General features: G+C 38.3%; 1 protein-coding gene across 1 annotated transcript; it reads left to right on the forward strand.

Annotated features, from left to right (window-relative positions):
* Positions 1–1580: 1580 nt before the first annotated feature.
* On the forward strand, positions 1581–4171 carry LOC135076426 (uncharacterized). The gene is made up of 2 exons (XM_063970894.1): positions 1581–2479; positions 3578–4171. The coding sequence occupies exons 1-2, from the start codon at positions 2384–2386 to the stop codon at positions 4169–4171; spliced, it is 690 nt and encodes a 229-aa protein (XP_063826964.1). The 5' UTR covers positions 1581–2383.
* The last annotated feature ends 14760 nt before the right edge of the window (positions 4172–18931 follow it).

Here is an 18931-nt window from a genome sequence, read left to right on the forward strand (position 1 = left end):
CAGCGGTACCTCCCGCGACCTTCATCAGATCGTCGGTCCACCTAGTGTGAGGCCTGTCCACACTACGCCTTCTACTTCTACGTCTACTGAACTCTTTAGCCTAGTTCACGATATAATGTTCCAGACCCAGTATTTTTATTGGGGGAGGCACATAGGTGTGGCTAAGAGATTGCAAACCGGACCCGCCCGGGCCGGGCCCGGTCATTCTTACCGGACCCGGTCACTATTAAACTGTTATTCAAAACTACATGATGTCAATAAAACTAACTAGTGTTGAAGCCGAGAGGGCTTTTTCGGCGGCAGTGTATGTTTGCAGTTAGCAAATAAGGTTTTGTTTATACCAAAGCTATCGACTAAGCTATTAGAGGTTATGACACGTTTAATACTTTAAGCTGCGTTAGTAGTTTCTTATTTTAATACTATGCTTTCAAATAGACTCTATAAGGAGGTAAAAGAAAGACCTGCTTGTTTAAAGTTTTAAAAACGAATAAATCATTGTACTTTTCCATTCATATAGAACATTTTCATAAAATATTTTAATGGTTTCATCAGTAACACACAACCCGGCCGGGTCCACCGGGCCCGGCCGGGTTGAGAACCTTACCGGGTTGCAATCTCTATGATTGCTTAGGATATCAAGTACTTAGTCTTAATCCGGCACTGAATATCATACTTGCAATAAGTGAGGATGTTTAGGTCTTTAACCAGTTTCTGCAGCTCCAATGAACTAAAATGTGGCATGTGCACTGCGCTGTGGTATTAATAAAAATATTATGCATTTACAAACCACTGATGACAATGCATATTATGTTCAGATGGACCTGATGTTGCCACCAAAGCCACCTGCAGACCACCCAAGTCCTCAATGATCTACACTACAGCAACCATGAGTCTGGCTGGGCTCATACATTTAAAACTTGTTTTAAAAACGATTTATTTATTTATTAAAAATTATTACACTTGAAGCACGTATTATTTGTAACTTCATCTCTGTCCTGTATCCCTTGTGACACTGAGCCACCTTGAGATTCGAACCTACAACCATATTTAATGATAATTTAGTAATTTGAAGCCACGATAGCCGAACGGTGAAGGGGTCGGACTGGTCGACTATAGTGATCCGGGGAACGCGGGTTCGGTCCCCGCCGATGCTCGACTATTGTGGTGAGCTCACTCTTGATACAAGCATAATTAGCTTAGTACGAAGGGCTAACAGGACATCAAATTACTATATTCTTAAAAAAATATGTTGTTCGATAAGGTACTACACACACAGGTCAGGGGGCATGATACCTACAGTTTTAATTTTCACCAAAATCGGTCCCAAACGGTTGTGGGAACCGTGAAAACATAAAAAAGAATAGGTCAAAAGACATAGGTAGCCTGCTGCTGACAATGGATTTACCTAAAAGAAGATACCAAGAAGTTTTAAGCATTAACGTATATTTGCGTAAAAATAAAAATTATTTGTTTCACAATTTTCAAAATATTTATTACCAGTATTATACCTACTTTTTACTAGCTTTATAAAAATAAAAAAATATGTACATATTTTATAAATTATCTGTTGGAGTTTCTTCTTTTTCATCATCTGTGTTCCGACTTCTTAATTTATGAGGAAAATGTCTTTTTGGCGCTCTGTGACTTTGAACTTCTGTTTGCTCTTTGCTTTTAACTTTACCCTCATTCAGTATTTCAACATCTGTATTCATTCCGTGACGTTCAACTAAACCATTGTTCATATTCTTATTAAAATTTTGTAAGTCTGCGGTTTCTGGTTCAAGCTCAGCAGCCTCCTTTTTCAAACTCAACCAGTCCTTTGCTTCATCTTTTGAAATCTTCTTCTCGTAAATCACATACCCATCTTTGGTCACATACTGTAATACAGGCGTGAGGAGGTCCCTTCTGTTGTGTCTGTGCCTTTTGGACTTGTGTTTTCTGTTCATTCGGCTACCCATTCTGTTCATTCTCCTTCTAAACCCTCGACTTCCTCTCCACACGCCGCGCTCTTCAGAACAAAAGTCGCAATCTTCGTCAAATGAGGTGTCAGTATCACTGCTTCTGTCAGTGTCATATCTTGGTGGTCTTCTAGTATGGAATTCAAGTATTCTTTTGTTTTTTTCTCGTAATTTTTTGTAGGATGGGTCGGGTGAGTAGAACGGCATGACGATGACCGGCAGTTTGTGAGGTGAACCTCCGCCTGGCATGGGCATTGGCATGGGTCCTGGAATACCTGGAGGAAAACCAGGCATACCGGGAGGAAGAGGTGGCATGCCGGGAGGAAGACCTGGGATGCCGGGAGGAAGGCCTGGCAAACCTGGAGGAAATCCTGGCATACCTGGTGGAAGGCCTTGCACACCTGGAGGAAGTGCAGGAACGGGAAATGGGACAGGAGCCGGGAGTTTATCCGGAGGAGGACTACGAAAGTAATCTGGTGGAATGGTGGGGATTCCACCGATCGGCAAGCGACAGTGCATCGGTAGGTGTTGAGGGAAGAACTGCATATTGGTCGGACATAGTGGTAGTTCTGGTTCCTTTGCTTTTATTTTAACGACAGTTATGAGGAGAAACAGAGAAAGCAAACGTCTGTTCATCTTGACCTGCAACAAAAGAAATTATAGGTTTAATTAATGTCTTTAAGTAATTTTGGAAGTCAAATTGTTTCAAAGATAACAATAAACTTACTGTTTAATTCTCAGCAGGTCCTCCATGAGCGGTTTCTTGGTAATTAATACTGCACTGGCCAATACTGTTGTCCTTTTTGTAAACTTTCCAGGCCGAAATCAGGACAAAACAATAGGTTTATGTAATCACAATGCTAATCTTTACGTAATTAGCTTACAATAGGCTCGATTGTTGGGAGCCATGTGGAGCCTTACATGAGTAAGTACATTTGATACTTATGTAATCAATTTTAGCCTGGATATGGATAAGTAATTTACGAACATACTGATAAATAATAGTAGCTTATCACATCCATTTAGTAAAACATGAATGAATGTATGGAACATCATCCAGTATTTTCTAAAAACAAACAACTGACATTACAGCACAATAAACTTATGTAATATACTTCGAGATGCATTGAGTAACCACTCCCGCTGGCCTATTTATTGACCACGACACTTGTTTTCGAATCAATCGCCCGTAACCTTTTACAAACGTTGCTGCTGCGCCTTATTGATTTACCTTCTCCATGTTAGAAGTGAAGAAGTCAAGAATTTGTGGTAAGGAACTTAATTTATAGCAGTACCTAATTTCCCGGCGTGTGGGTGGGTATTGGGTGACTGGGAATTGAGGGAAAGTTGCTGAGAAAAATTACTCTAGGATATTTCCGAGAATAAGGCATGAAAAATAAAGGGTGTACTCGTAGTAATTGTTATAAGAGAACTTGTCTGTACATACAAAATGTTGGATTATTCGTTTTTAATTCATTTTCGTGACCTACTTACTCGTACATCCTACGTAGCGTAGGTACAACGTCTCTTATTAGGTAGGCTATGTTAATGCATCTTCATCGATTCGAAATCAAAAGTCGTCTACAGGTTCAATTTATTCGAATTCTTTTTTGTTTCAGATGCATCTATCCGTTATCCATGTTATTATAAGCGTACAAGTTTTTCATCAAGCGCGGTTACAATTTATGCCTCCTATGCCATACCCAATGCCAATGGGCATGCCAGCAGGGCCAGTGCCAGCGCCTATGCCCCTACCCATGCCTTTAGGCATGCCAGCGGGACCAATGCCAGCACCTATGCCCATGCCCATGCCAATGCCACTGCCTCTGCCCCAGCCGAGACTGCCAGTTGTAGTCATGCCCTACTACTCTAAAGCAAAGAAAAGAAGACCTGCCAAACGCTATAGAAAAAGAAGACCCAGAAGGAAGTATGTGAGCTCTTCTTGTGAAAGTTCTGACACGGATGTCTCGTCATCTTCAGACATCGACTTCAGAGCGTCCCAGAGGAGGAGTCGACAGGTGCTGACTCCTGTGGTCTCGTACATGACGAAAAACGGCTACGTGGTTTACCAGAAGAAGATAAAGAACGAAAAAGCGAAAGACTGGCTGCGAACGAACGGAGGTGCTGAAGAAATTAGAGACGAAGAACTGACTGAGCAAGATCTGTGGAAGGAGAAGCTCTCTAAGAGGAAGCGACGTCATCATAATCACTGATTTTATCATTTTAATTTTTATATTTAATAATAAAAATTTTAGATGTAACTTTGTCCAGTATTATTTTTAAAGGATTGCTTAGGCATTCTTTTCAGAGCGCCTCATTGGCCTCATGCTGTATTACCTAAGTAATGTGGTAGAATAATTGCAAACAATGGCAAAAAGTTATATAAGTTAACCTAGGTTTATACGCTGATTGTAACAGTCATAAAGCCCTATTTGCCTTGTAGTTGGTCTACTAATAGTCAAAGTTTGGAGCACTGCTTAGCATAGTAAGTAAAAATTAGTCATTAAATAAAAATAAAATAACGAAGACAACTTAGTTTGAGGAATTTTGATACATACTTTATAAGTAGTAAAATATCCAAATTCATAAACCTCATATTTTTGGTTTTATCTTCAACTTTGCATTTCACATTTCATGCACTGAATTAAATTTAAATAAATTAAATAAATCTTTGGACAATTTCACACAGCGCCAGCTAGCCCCAAAGTAAGCAACTTAATGCTTGTGTTATGGGTGCTAGCCTCATAGCTTAACGGATATACTACTTATATACTTTTTTTTTTATTAAATACATACATATTATACATATTTACACCCAGACCCGTCACAGAAATTAAAATTCATCATTTCAATTTCTGCCCAGCCGGGAATCGAACCCGGGACCTCTCGGCATAGTAGTCCGTTCTGAACCACTACACCAAACGGCCGACTCAATGTTTATGTATAACTAGGTAATTATTATAAATAGACCAAGGAAATAGAATAAAACGATAAAAAAGGATAAAGCAAAAAAAGCTAGCATTAATTAGGTACACTTAACTAGCGCCATCTGTTTAATATAACTAATGAATTACCTTTCAGATGCAGCGACTATTACTAATATTCCTTCTGTTCTACTCGATGAGCTGTCTCGAAGCCCTGAACTTGTACAGGGACTGTGTGGACTGCAATTCTCCTCAAGAGTACAGGATCAGTATCAAGCACTACTGGCCCTTCCAGCCTGGCTACAAGCTGGATTCACCTGACTACGTTTGGCCATTATTCTTCACGGGCTAAATCTGAAAAAAGACATTGGAAAACGAATATTGAATCAAGTGCATACCTATAATTCGTATCATTGGACTATAATAAATTGGCATACATACATGGGGAGGAGGAACCGTAGTTAATAAATGCAAGTTTATATCCTGCCGAGCAAGTTGAAATACTTTTGATCCCTGTCTCATCTGTGTTTTGATCCTGTTATTTTGGCGGGACAGAGTCAGCAGTCACAACAGGAAGTACCAAAGAATGAAGTGCACCATTCGTTCAACGAAAATGTCATCATTCATTCATTACTAGGTATGTGCAATACAATCGAGTTAACTGTAAGTCTGAGAAAAAATAAAAATCATTTGTCTGGGATAATAAATTGTAGTTATTATTATGTCTGGAAACATCTTGAAACGTCTGATCTAAGCTAAAAACTACTTTACGATAGATTACTTTGAAAGTTACTTAGTAGCTTTAGCTTAATTGGATAAACACCACTAAATTTTTATCACCGAAAAAAAAAATTCTGGGTAATGAGTTGTTGATACTGATCCTATTTATGCAATATGCGTCGCTAGCACTATTTACGTAAGATAATGTAACACTTATCAGAACTCAAAATTACTTGAAATGTTGCATTAAAATGGTCTAAGTTAGCTAAGTAAGTACCTAATAATAACACTGGAAGCGTGGTCGAGGCGTGAGCGAGACAGACATTTTTCACATATTTCTACATAACCTGTTAAAATTTTTTCGGTGATTAAAATGTAGTGGTGTACATAATTATAATTTTTATCTGGTATGATGATGCTCTTTAAGGTTATCCGTACACGTATGCGAGTATAATGATAGAGTACAATAATAAAAAAAAGTAGTAAAATAATTGTCACCAATCTCTTAAATGTTATGTACTTATTTCTTTAAGTAAATTAACGCGATTTTTATATTTTAAGTCAAATCTAACTACAAAATAATAATTGAAACTGAAGAATAAACTTGTCATTTTGACATATTATTTCCCATACTGAAACATTCATTGTGCCAAACTTATTCTTCAGTTCTAAAATCAGCTCTAAATAAATAGCACTCAAAAGTTAAAAACAGATTTTTTTTATTTATAAGATATAATAAATCATAATCGACAAATTAATGATGTTTTTGTACAGCACTACTTTCATAATAAATGACAGCTGTCTTTTTTTTTTTTTTTTTTTTTTTTTTTCAAATAGCACTCAAAAGTTAAAAACAGATTTTTTTTATTTATAAGATATAATAAATCATAATCGACAAATTAATGATGTTTTTGTACAGCACTACTTTCATAATAAATGACAGCTGTCATAGTAGATAGGTCTTTCATTCATTTCATTCGCTCATTGCCGGTTTCTGTCATACTCTCTAATCTGTGGTTTCTGTGTGTACGGACGGAGTTTCGTGTGCTACGTAAAAAGTTTAGATTCTCACCAAAATGGTTATTTTGTGTGCCTAAAATGAGTGTTTTACTGATCCAGCTCCTGGAATACAGTTTTACGGTGTTTGTGGGAGGTTTTGAGGTTCGGTGTGTGATACGCTGCCGTGTCATGTGATCATTCTGAAGCGGGAATTTACATCGGATTTCTGTGATAATGGATTCGATTGCTGATGAGAACTACCGGAACATCAACCTTCCTTATAAACCAGATTCCGGCCACGATTCGGATGATGACTTGTAAGTAAATACATCTACACGAGCACTGCGTCTTTGTTTGCCTAGCTTGGAGGAACTGCGTCACGTTAAAAAATTATGTGTGCAAGTTGTTATCTTTGAAAAAAATGTTAGGTCACTTGTAGGAGGATGTTGGTTATGTTGTGATTTTAAACGTACGGGTTTGACCCTCATTGCACAATCGATATTTAGAATTCAATCACATTTTTGGAAATTAAATGATTTCCTCTGTAGATCCTAATTCTAATCTGAAGCGAGAGACATATTTTTTTATTTTAGTGTAATTCAATAAAAATAAGTCACAAAATACTTCCAAAATGTTTTAGTGTTGTTTACTATATTGTAGAAAATAATAATTATTATTACTGAAGACAAGATGATTATTGCCATTTCTAACCCTAGCATCATCTTTTATGACACCTAGCATCTTGTTACAAACAAGAAAGAACTAGCCGATAACTTAGCCGTCGGCTAAGAACTGGATTTACATCGTCCGACATTTAATTTACAATCAAGTAGTTAAACACTTAAGTACAACAACACCAAACTTTTAAGTAGGTAGTTCTTAATCAATAACCTAGATAAGTTAGAAGCACCATTAGAATTCATTAAACAGTTAATTAACAAGTTTGTAAACAATATCTTAATGACTGTGGCTTTGCCATTAAAAGTTTTTATTGATGCTTGGATATTTTCCTACTACACTCAACATCAAATAAACCGCACCTTCCGCGACGCGAACTTTAAAGATTTTCTTTTGACACAATCATGGTGCCCCAACAATATTGGTGTTATTTGAAAGCCCAATAAATGTCCTTAAAGAAAAATACCTTTAATTTTTTAATAAATGTGACTTGAAAAAAGACCTCACTTTGGGCTCACCTCTGGGATCAATTAGACCAAATTTTATGGTTATAAAACCAAATAATGATCACACGTGTCCTCTTTAACAGATGGATAGCGATTAATCCCAACTTAACAGTTTTATAGCCATCAAATTTGGCTCAAGCGTAATTACCTATTTTTTGAAAAAGTGACCCTGGATCCTTCAAAAGACACATTTTTGGGGTAAAAACCTTTCTTTTAATGAAATAAAGTTTAGAACTGGGCTTTTAAATGGTGCCAATATTGGTAGGAAGTGGGGATGCATACGTTTGAAAGTGCTTGTCGCGGGAGGTGCGATTTATTTGCTGTCGAGTGTATATGGCTTAGGTTTGTCTCGAAACTCTGGTAGGGCCCAAAAGAAACATGTAAAGGGCTACCTTTTTTATTATTTTTGATGTTCTTAAGCGCCAAAATACTGGTCAAAATTGATTTAATTTATTTTATTTTATTTACGTCTTGAATATTATTTCTCACTCTGTCTTAAGTATTTGCCCTTTTGCCATTAAAAGCATTTATTTAGTGTAAATTCCTTACTATCCAATATTGAAATTTAGCACTCAATGAATGCATTAAACCGTATCTGATAAGGCAGCGTTGTAATCACGGTGTCTAGTCATTATACGCTACATTTCCATGAGTGCTCTCTGATAATCGCGGTACCAATACTCCAAGGGTTTTGTTATTATAATTATTTACAAACAACAATTTAAGAGCAGAAAGTAATATAATTTATAGATTGAGTTATTGAAAACTCAAAACAATATCTTTTAATTGTCCACCAGTTAATTCCGCTGACGATAATATTGCGAATTTGAAAATTTTGTGTTGTTGTAACATACTTAATAATTGTTAACACAGTAGAGTTTGCAAGTGGACTACTCAAATATTTAGGATTGTGTTTGTTTTTTGGCAACACAATTCACAATTCATTGTATTATGATTGACAAAACTATGTCAATCATAATATGATATCTATAAGAGAACTAATAAGTGTAAAAAAAGAACTGTGGTAACCTACACATTAAACACATGAAAATGTTTAGGTAAATGAATTTTTTATTAGTTTGAACTTTATAGAAACTTCTCATATTTTAACGAAACCTGAAAATGTAATATGATTTGAGCTAATTCTATCAGAAGAAAAATATTAGTAAACTAGCGGCCGCCCGTGACTTCGTACGCATGGATCCCGTTTTACCCCCCTTAGGGGTGAAGTTTCGTAAAATCCGTTCTTAGTGAGGTCCTACGTCCTAAAAGGAACCCCCATGCAAAATTTGCGACTCCTAGCACTTGTAGTTTCTGAGATTTCGTGATGTAACATGATTGAGTCAGTCAATCAGTGACCTTTCGCTTTTATAAATATAGATTGATTGATTGCTTATTTTTTTTTAAATCCCTAATGTTATTAGAGCCAAAGTATGTCTCAATGTGTACATTTATGCCTCAATCGGTGACTCAACAGGTCACACAAGATAGCTGATAAAAATATTATACGCTTAGAGTTCACGGTCGGGTCACGAATTAGTCGCATCGAAGAAAAGCCACGTCGCATTTGGACTGTTAAACCCTCAGCTGATTAGCAACTATGATAAGAATACTTTTGAGATTTAAGATTGAGAATACTGAAATGACTATGCATTTTACTTCGGCATTTCTGAAAAATGTGCGAGTGTTGTTTGCTAAACACACGTCGCGCGCCGCGCGCCCCTGTGAAATGACGAGTCATACATACCATATGCCGGTGCCGACTGAAAGATCTGTGGAGTCTTTAGTTCGAAACTAAGTTACTGATATAGGGAACCGAGACCATTAGCTGGAACCCAGCTTGAACTGAATAGTATAACCTTTTTTCATTGCGGCGACATTTTCTCATAATTTTTCACAGATCCAGAACTTTTCATGTTGGTGTAGCTTATTTTACGTTGTGATGTCGTTGTTCACTATTCGCGTTGCTGTGTTTACTCGAAATTTAGCGAATTTTCTTAAGGAACAGTCCTAAAACTTGCAGGACTTCTAATTTATGAAATTCACTTCACTGCAAGCAAAGATGATACTTCTTGATAAGCTCACTTCATCAGAAACATCATTCGGTTAATTGTAATCAAGGTTTAGGATAATGTCCAAACAGTAAAGTAGATTATAGAGTCATTCTGACGGACGGCGTGAGAGGATTTTTAAAATTCTCATCACGTGTACATACGCCCTAAAATTTAAATACCTTCTGTGACCAGGTAACCATAGTTCACACTGTAAAGACGTTTGTAAATGCTAGAAGAAATATATTGTGTTGCGTTTGTGTAAGTGATTATAAAAACTTGTAAGAATTTCTATCAACACGACGAATTTCTTCTTACATAGGTAGGTATTTGTATTTTGAAGTTTCTAACCCATTTTATCACTTGAAAGAAACTTGTGGGGAACATTGGCATCTTCAAAATAAGAGTATCAAAATCGATGTATTCTTCTGAGTTTCAGATATTTATTTACACTAGAACGAAATTCCCGCGAGTGAAGTTGAAACTACAATAGGTGTATTCACTCAACCACAAAAATCACTACATAATCGTGAGACTCCACATTTTTGGAACAGTCTGTGTTCAATTGTTAGTTTTTCCATTTCGGCACGAACACAGTAGCGTTGCTATCAACGCTACTGTGTTCGTATTTGCAATTCAGATGCTCGCGAAATGCTTTTCAATGAGTCATTGAGTTTGGTTGCGTTATCATCACTTATCAGATCCGGTAGGTCGGGATATCGTCTGAGGAATGGCAGGTAGACAAGTAATTGATTTCCGATTCTATTTTAAAAAGGATTACTCAATCAAAAAATTCAGAATGATGTATTAAGCCTGATTGTGATCTAGATATGCTAAATTCTTTCGTCTGATTCCTATTTCTCCGTATTTTCTTCAAATATTTTGTATTGGAAAATCCATAATTCTTTATGATAACCAGTGGGCGTACTCCTGCAAACGAAAAACCCAAAAATAACATAGAGCCATTGACTGACCTTGTGTATGTCTTGTTAAACAAGATTGAGGCAACTCATTGTTGACTTTCAGAATACGATTCTTACTATTTTCTTATAATTTCATCATTATTTATAAGATTTCCACTAAAAACTATCTTATGGTTGTTAATAGTTACTGTCTTATATCTTGGATAAGCCTAGATTACTCCCGAAAGTCCCTAAAGGGTTTCAAATAATAGTCAGTAATTAAATATTTATTCATAAAATTGCAAGCCGATTGTTTCGACGTCCATAATATAGTTTCTACATTTGTAGTACGTTTAAAAAAGCCATGTTAATATAAAGCTATGTTAACGTCATCATTCTAGCTGTAGTTTTTGAAAGTAGGTAGGTATCTAGGTTATTGAACTGTTTTCCTCGTTTCGTAGTAAAATTAAATATTATTGGCCGAGCCAAAATCGAGAGAAACCGGTTGAAGATCATACAGAACCAGTAAAGCAACTAATTAAATACGTGTTTACGATCACGCCAACAATGTTGATTGCATGCATTCAAAACAAGAGTACTGAAGACTGCAATGAGCCCTTTTCCTGTGCCAATGCATCAACATTTGGTAAAGATAGAAAGAAGAAGTAACTTAATTCGCAATCCCTATAGCCATCAAAGTCTTCGTCGCGTGTCTAGATACTTTCGCGACAAGAGCAAGCCTGTTTTATTTTTTCTCTCTATCAAAAAAGATTCAGCTGTTTCCGTGTAACTTTCTTTAAATATGCAAGAATCCTACCATCTATTAAATTCACATTTCATTAAAAAAAAGCCAGTTCTTAAAGTAAAAATGTGATTGTTCCAGAGACCAAAATGACGTGGTCATCAGGAACCCGCGGCTCTCCTCCAGCTTCCTGCTGGCCGACGGAGGAGACGGCTCCGAGGCCGACCTGCTCGGGACTACTCCTCCACGCTCCAGGATCAGGAGCAAGGAAATCAAGAGGTGAGCTTGTTCCAGAGACCAAATGACGTGGTCATCAGGAACCCGCGGCTCTCCTCCAGCTTCCTGCTGGCCGACGGAGGAGACGGCTCCGAGGCCGACCTGCTCGGGACTACTCCTCCACGCTCCAGGATCAGGAGCAAGGAAATCAAGAGGTGAGCTTGTTCCAGAGACCAAATGACGTGGTCATCAGGAACCCGCGGCTCTCCTCCAGCTTCCTGCTGGCCGACGGAGGAGACGGCTCCGAGGCCGACCTGCTCGGGACCACTCCTCCGCGCTCCAGGATCAGGAGCAAGGAGATCAAGAGGTGAGCTTGTTGTGAACTGCCGAACCATTGCCGATTACCTGCTTGGATTGGGTTTGGGCTTGAAGACTTAATGACGATCAGTAGAAATCAGTAGTATCGCCAATCGCCATCGCCTTCGCCGTCGTGTACGCGGGCTGCACGCGTATGTTTGGCCAAACCTTTATTGGGTCAATGCAAGTGATAAAAAATTTAATAACTCTCAGGAATTTTAACTCAGAGGTAACCTCAGCAATAGGGATGTTTCCTGGGTAAAAAAGCAAGAGTTTTAATTAGTCCGTCAGTTAGCTTATCAAAAACTACTCGACACGTATTTTTCACTTTTTAAAACTAATGAAAATGTAAAGAGATAAAGCGTGCCAAAGTTCTAAAGAAAAGGCCCGTGACGTCAGTGAGTGGGTAAAAGTGCAGCACTTTGTGACGTCGCGCGGAACTTTAACGCACTATAACTTTGTAATTATTTGTTTGATTAACAATTAAAAATATACGTGTCCAATATTTTTTAATATTAAAATTGACGGACTAAAAATTAGGAAACTAGCCTATTATATTTATGTACCCTTGATAAAATTCTCACCCAAAAGGTGTGATGCGATCTGTGATGGCGATCTTGCCCAAAAAAAAGTAATCTTTTAACTCGTCTCTTGAATGCCTTGAAAAGTAATGGCGTAGCTATTTATATACCCCTTGAGTGCGATTATAAACCAACATGCACTGCATTAAGCTCTTGTTTAACCTCTGATAAGAAATCGAGAGTGAAACTGGTGTTGAGGGAAAACCTAGGGGATTTTTGGTTAATCGAACGGTCAAAGCATGATGCTATGTCAGACAGAATTATGTCAGACCCAAACAGTTGAGATTGAATAACAATGAAGGAAGTAGATTATTGTTATTGTTTTGTACAAAACTGTGCAGTGGCCATGTTTGTTATTGGTTTTTTGTTTACGTTATAGATACTAATTAAACAGTTTTTTGATTTTATTGTTAGCAGCTATGATTTGCCACATATTTTGGTAGTAAACGAGTAACATTTTATTGTAGAACATAATAGCTTCAGTAATATTCTATACGTCCTTCAACCGGGCTGGTCATACCCACTCAAACAGACACAAATGGCAGACAGTTTTATGTCAGATTTACTGATAAGATTAAACTAACCACCATAGTAATGTTTGCTTGATTATATTATACATTCATGAGCCGACATGTTCATAAGTACATGTTCAATGTTAGAAAATGTTATATTAATTGAAATTACTGTCGTAAAATGTTAATGGGAAGTCCCATTAAAATGAATTCATTAATGAGTCATTGGGTAGACTTGTCTGTGTGTTATGCATTCTGAATATTGCGATCTGTTGCATTGATAGTAGTATAACATTATAAAGTTCCATCTAATATTTTTGAGTGAAGTACCTAGTTGCTAGTAAGTGAAGTACCTTGGGGGAGGCCTTTGTCCATTAGTGGACGTCATTTGGCTGAAAGTAACGAATGAGTGAACCTAGTTGATAACAAACTAATACTGCTACTCACTAACTTCCGCGTTTACAATATTATTTAGTACCTACGAGGAATAGGAAAGTCAACATGTTGCGAGACAAGTAAAATGTCTGGCGACGTCTGACGTGACACCCGTCACGTGTCGAGGAACGTTTGTATCATAGTGAATACTGTGCTTGACCCTAACAATAGTATAAACTAGCTGGCCCGCGGACTTCGTATAGTCCAATCAATTAATGTGTAACATGAGGTGTAAAATTCGGAAAATGGCAGAGTATAAAAAATATTTTATGATAAGGCTAAGGATTCTAATGGTGAAAGAATATTTCAAATCGGTCCAGTAGTTTCGGAGCCTCCAGAAACAATCAAATCCCTCCTTTTTATAATGTTAGTGTAGATGAGAATGTAATTCTGTCCTTGTGGTAAACTTGAAGGAGGTACTTGTACATAAAGAGAAAATGTAAGTTTCAATGGGTAACTTACCATTTCTCACGTAGAAAGAAAAACGTGAGACGTTGTTAGAAACTCTGCAGATGGCTAATTTCCACGCGGGAAAGCCGCGATAGAAGCTAGTTCTGAAAATACACCAAGAATGCAAGATATAGTGTTAGCGAGATTTTCCTGAGTTTGATAAAATCGTGAGTTATTTATTCAACCAGTAGCAAAAATATCACATGTCGTAAAACTGGAGAATTCAAATATTAGCTTGCGTATTTGCAGTCATCACAGGCTTGTTCAAGGTTAGGTCGCTAACATCTATATTCCTAAACATGGCCGCCGACCTCGGCTTAACGTTAGAGCTCTACAATTTCAAATTTTCATCTACACTTATGTTAAAAGGAGGAAAATTAATTGTCTGTTTGTGTTCAATGGGCTCTGAAACTACTGGACCGATTTAAAAAATTCTTTCACTGTTAGAATTCTACATTATTTCAGATGAACATCATAGACAGTACGAAGTTTACCAGGCCATTGCTGCTAGTTAAAACTAATTTTGAAAGATTATGAAGAAATTGGCATTAAAATCTAGTATTTCCAATTATGTAAACTCATACACCGCCTGATCATAACTTCAAATTACATAATATTAAGTAAGAAAAGGTGACAAAAAAAAAGTCAAAGGCAAACGTGATTGAACTTTACCTTGCCTACTCACACTTACTTTAAATAGGCATTTTAAATTGATGATGATAATTTTATTTTTCTTTCGACACTTTTAGTTGCCATCCAATATAAGTATCGTACTGAAGCTGAGGTTATGGTAGTGCAAGCTTAGATGAATTTTTGGGACATATAAAATCCCTAAAACAGCAAACAATTAAGCAAGCGTTCTGGGTCCAGGTATCTTACCTTTTGTTAGGCTGGCATTTAGACCGGGTTACCTGCAGTCTTAGTCACAGGTCTGCAGGCTGACTAACGGTGAACATATTATATTTTTATTTATAAAAGATAGATGATAACTCATCATCTACATAAGTCGCTCAAAAGAAGTTGCTTTACTCTGTGATCAAGGATTCAACCGATGCCTGCTGCTGTCTTTCCCGAAGACTATAATCCGGGCCTTTTCAAGGCGAGAGTGAATAGGCACTTGCAGGGCAGATATGTACCATCCTAGACTGCATCCCACTTAACATCAGGTGCGATTGTGGTCAAATACCTGCCTTGTTATGCATAAAAAAAAATATTGTAAATCAACCGCAAGGATCTCTCATTATCCGCAATAGCCATTACACCTTGATATTGTAGTGTCAATTATCTCGACTTCCTAGTATGTTAATAACTTAAATAACTACATTTTGTTGCCGTAATCGTGCAGAGGATTACCGCCCCTGTTGCCGAGCGATTAAGGCATCGTTGGCGTGGCATTATCTCTGCAGTGATAACAGACACTTGTGTTTGTGTACGCCCGTTATCAGCGACTCGTTTGAATTTGAATGAGCCGGGCTTATCACGGGTTAGTTATGCTAAAGTGTAGTATAATCACATTGTAATTACTCTGATTTGCCAATAAACATGCTAATTTTGATCATCATTATGTGCATATTTTTGGTTTTCATGTGAGAATGAATGCAAAATCCATACGCAAAAACGTCGTTTTCCGTTCAAGACTAACTATAATTTTATATCGGACTGCGTTTAGTCAAGAGACCAAACTACACCTAGAGATGTGGTTTGGCAGATCTAGAGACATGATGTACTGTATACAAATTTTCCAAATCGTTGGGATAAAATCGGCAACACATTGACTACTTTGTGAGGAATGCTTGTAGGTCACTATTTTGATTCAGTTATATGTATTTAACTTCTGTGACCTATTACAATTACTTGCAATTTATCGAATCAAAATAAACTGCTCAGAGATAACCTGCTCGTTCTGAAAAAACTCATAGAAACAGAATACCGGATACAGCATGTCCGCCCATTTAATGTATTTTTAAATTTGCCAAACCATTGTATAGAGCGTCGGCAGCTGCTTATCCTATTTCAAAATGACGAATTTTGACTTTTATGCCCTTGGGCGAAGGTTTAAAGTCAATTAAGAAAATTTGGTAAGTGTTTAGTTGATGAACGGGTACGTGTATTATAGCCAAGTTGTAAAAATGACTTAGTCATCGTCTAGCTAGTTGTATCGGCTGAATGATGATATCAAGGCACAATAGCATTATTATAAGCAAATGCCTTACGGCTTCATTCACAATCTATATATGCGTTCACTATCTATACGTCGTAACACGACACCAGAGCAAAAAATGTGTGAAACAAGATTTAAAGTAAATAAAAAATTAATAATAGGCGTGATGACACGCGTTGAATGTATGAACTTGACTTTAGTTTGATATGATTTAAAATTTCTACAAGATAATTTGAAACAACTTTTGGTAGGCAGATTTTGTTGATATCCAACTTCTTTCTAAAACTTATATCAATATCTATTAATTTTTGAGAGATATAATGCCACAATACATGCGTCCAACATATGACATCTTACCTTTCGTCAGGGTTTAAGATGTTGGTTAAGTTCGTTGTAAATGTAAATAAACAAATCTTGGTATTTGTCTTCAGGAACACCGATCAGTTTGTGCAGAAGCAGGCGGCCCGAGTGAAGAGAGCCGGCTCCGACAGCATCTTGAAGTCCGAGTCGGCGCCGGTGGTGCCAGGTTTGTGAACAATAAATAGATTATTAAAAGAAACAATATGGAAACCGTGGGGTGGACTGGTAGAGTAGAATAGACGACCCCACTCTTACCCTGGGTGGGTGTCCATCAGGCTTCACCACCTTCTGGCCAGAACAGACCGAAATTATTATTATAGGTTACAGAGCTTAACTCAGTCATTGCCTGAGGTATGGGAGCGGCACGGGAGGGGTAACATTGACATACACTGGTCATCACAAAAATCGACCCACCTACGTCTTACAGAAAAACTCGTTTCTACTGACACAATCATGGTGCCCCAACAATATTGGTGTTATTTGAAAGCCCAATAAATATCCTTAAAGAAAAACACATTGAATTTCCTAATAAATGATTAACGTATACAATAAATGTGACTTGAAAAACTTGAAAAAAGACCTCACTTTGGGCTCACCTCTGGGATCAATTAGACCAATTTTTATGGTTATAAAACCAAATAATGATCTCACGTGTCCTCTTTAACAGATGGATGGATAGCGATTAATCCCAACTTAACAGTTTTATAGCCATAAAAGTTGGCTCAAGCGTAACTACCTATTTTTTGAAGAAGTGACTCTGGATTCTTCTACAGACACATTTTTGGGGTAAAAACCTTTCCTTTAATGAAATGAAGTTAAGAACTAGGCTTTTAAATGGTAATATAGTATATTAATATTGGTGGGAAGTGGGGATGCATACGTTTGAAAGTGCTTGTCGCGGGTGGGTCGATTTTTATGATGACCAGTGTGTTATGATGTGATAGCAAATATGAAGGAGATCTGAAGTCTCGCTGACGTTTGACCGTCACAAAAACATCCTCTCGTGCCGGTCCCATACTTCAAGCACTCACTCAGTATAACCGCTAAACCTATATTATGGCTACACTGTAGTAAAGGAAGTATAAAAGTAATAATTTCCTAATTACCATTCAGTTACTTCCCTAACAAACTCCGTCAGTGATGTTTTCAATTTCCTTACCTCTGTTTGTGTCTATCGATTTTTGTAATAAATAATTCCTGTTTACGATAAGGGCCAATTAGGAAGTTTTTAATAGAATGTCGGTCCAATAAACATTGACGTTTGTATTACTATTTCATTGAGGAGTGAAAGTCGTGTTGTTCGACTGAGCACAATCGAACAATAAAACGTGGCGTATGTACAGTTAAATTTCTTCTTCTGTAATTCGCGTACATATGACACTATGTATTTAGAATTGTGATTTTATGAAACCTCGGTGTGTTATTTGCTGGAATTTACTTTCTGTAAATATGTCAAGTTTGGATAAGACATCGCAGGTATTGAATCGACCTGAATGTTCGTACAAAAGTATGATCCTGTGCTTTGGGGGTAAGCTGTTAGTGCTGTGTTGTTCTCAGTTGTTGGAATAATCACGACAGTAACAAGAGTTGTTGTATTGTTCTAGAACGGCTCAAGAAGCGAGCTAGCTTGAAGCTGCGAGAGGCGAGGGACTGGAAGCAAGACATGAGCCAGCGGGAGCACCGGGCGGAGTCGCTGCCTTCGCCCGTCGGCCCGGCGCCTGCTGTGCCTACCTTGGTGAGTTGGATCGTTCTAGAACGGCTCAAGAAGCGAGCTAGCTTGAAGCTGCGAGAGGCGAGGGACTGGAAGCAAGACATGAGCCAGCGGGAGCACCGGGCGGAGTCGCTGCCTTCGCCCGTCGGCCCGGCGCCTGCTGTGCCTACCTTGGTGAGTTGGATCGTTCTAGAACGGCTCAAGAAGCGAGCTAGCTTGAAGCTGCGAGAGGCGAGGGACTGGAAGCAAGACATGAGCCAGCGGGAGCACCGGGCGGAGTCGCTGCCTTCGCCCGTCGGCCCGGCGCCTGCTGTACCTACCTTGGTGAGTTGGATCGTTCTAGAACGGCTCAAGAAGCGAGCTAGCTTGAAGCTGCGAGAGGCGAGGGACTGGAAGCAAGACATGAGCCAGCGGGAGCACCGGGCGGAGTCGCTGCCTTCGCCCGTCGGCCCGGCGCCTGCTGTGCCTACCTTGGTGAGTTGGATCGTTCTAGAACGGCTCAAGAAGCGAGCTAGCTTGAAGCTGCGAGAGGCGAGGGACTGGAAGCAAGACATGAGCCAGCGGGAGCACCGGGCGGAGTCGCTGCCTTCGCCCGTCGGCCCGGCGCCTGCTGTGCCTACCTTGGTGAGTTGGATCGTTCTAGAACGGCTCAAGAAGCGAGCTAGCTT

Source organism: Ostrinia nubilalis, chromosome 12 (assembly GCF_963855985.1).
Source record: "Ostrinia nubilalis chromosome 12, ilOstNubi1.1, whole genome shotgun sequence".
Classification (NCBI taxonomy): Eukaryota; Metazoa; Arthropoda; class Insecta; order Lepidoptera; family Crambidae; genus Ostrinia; species Ostrinia nubilalis.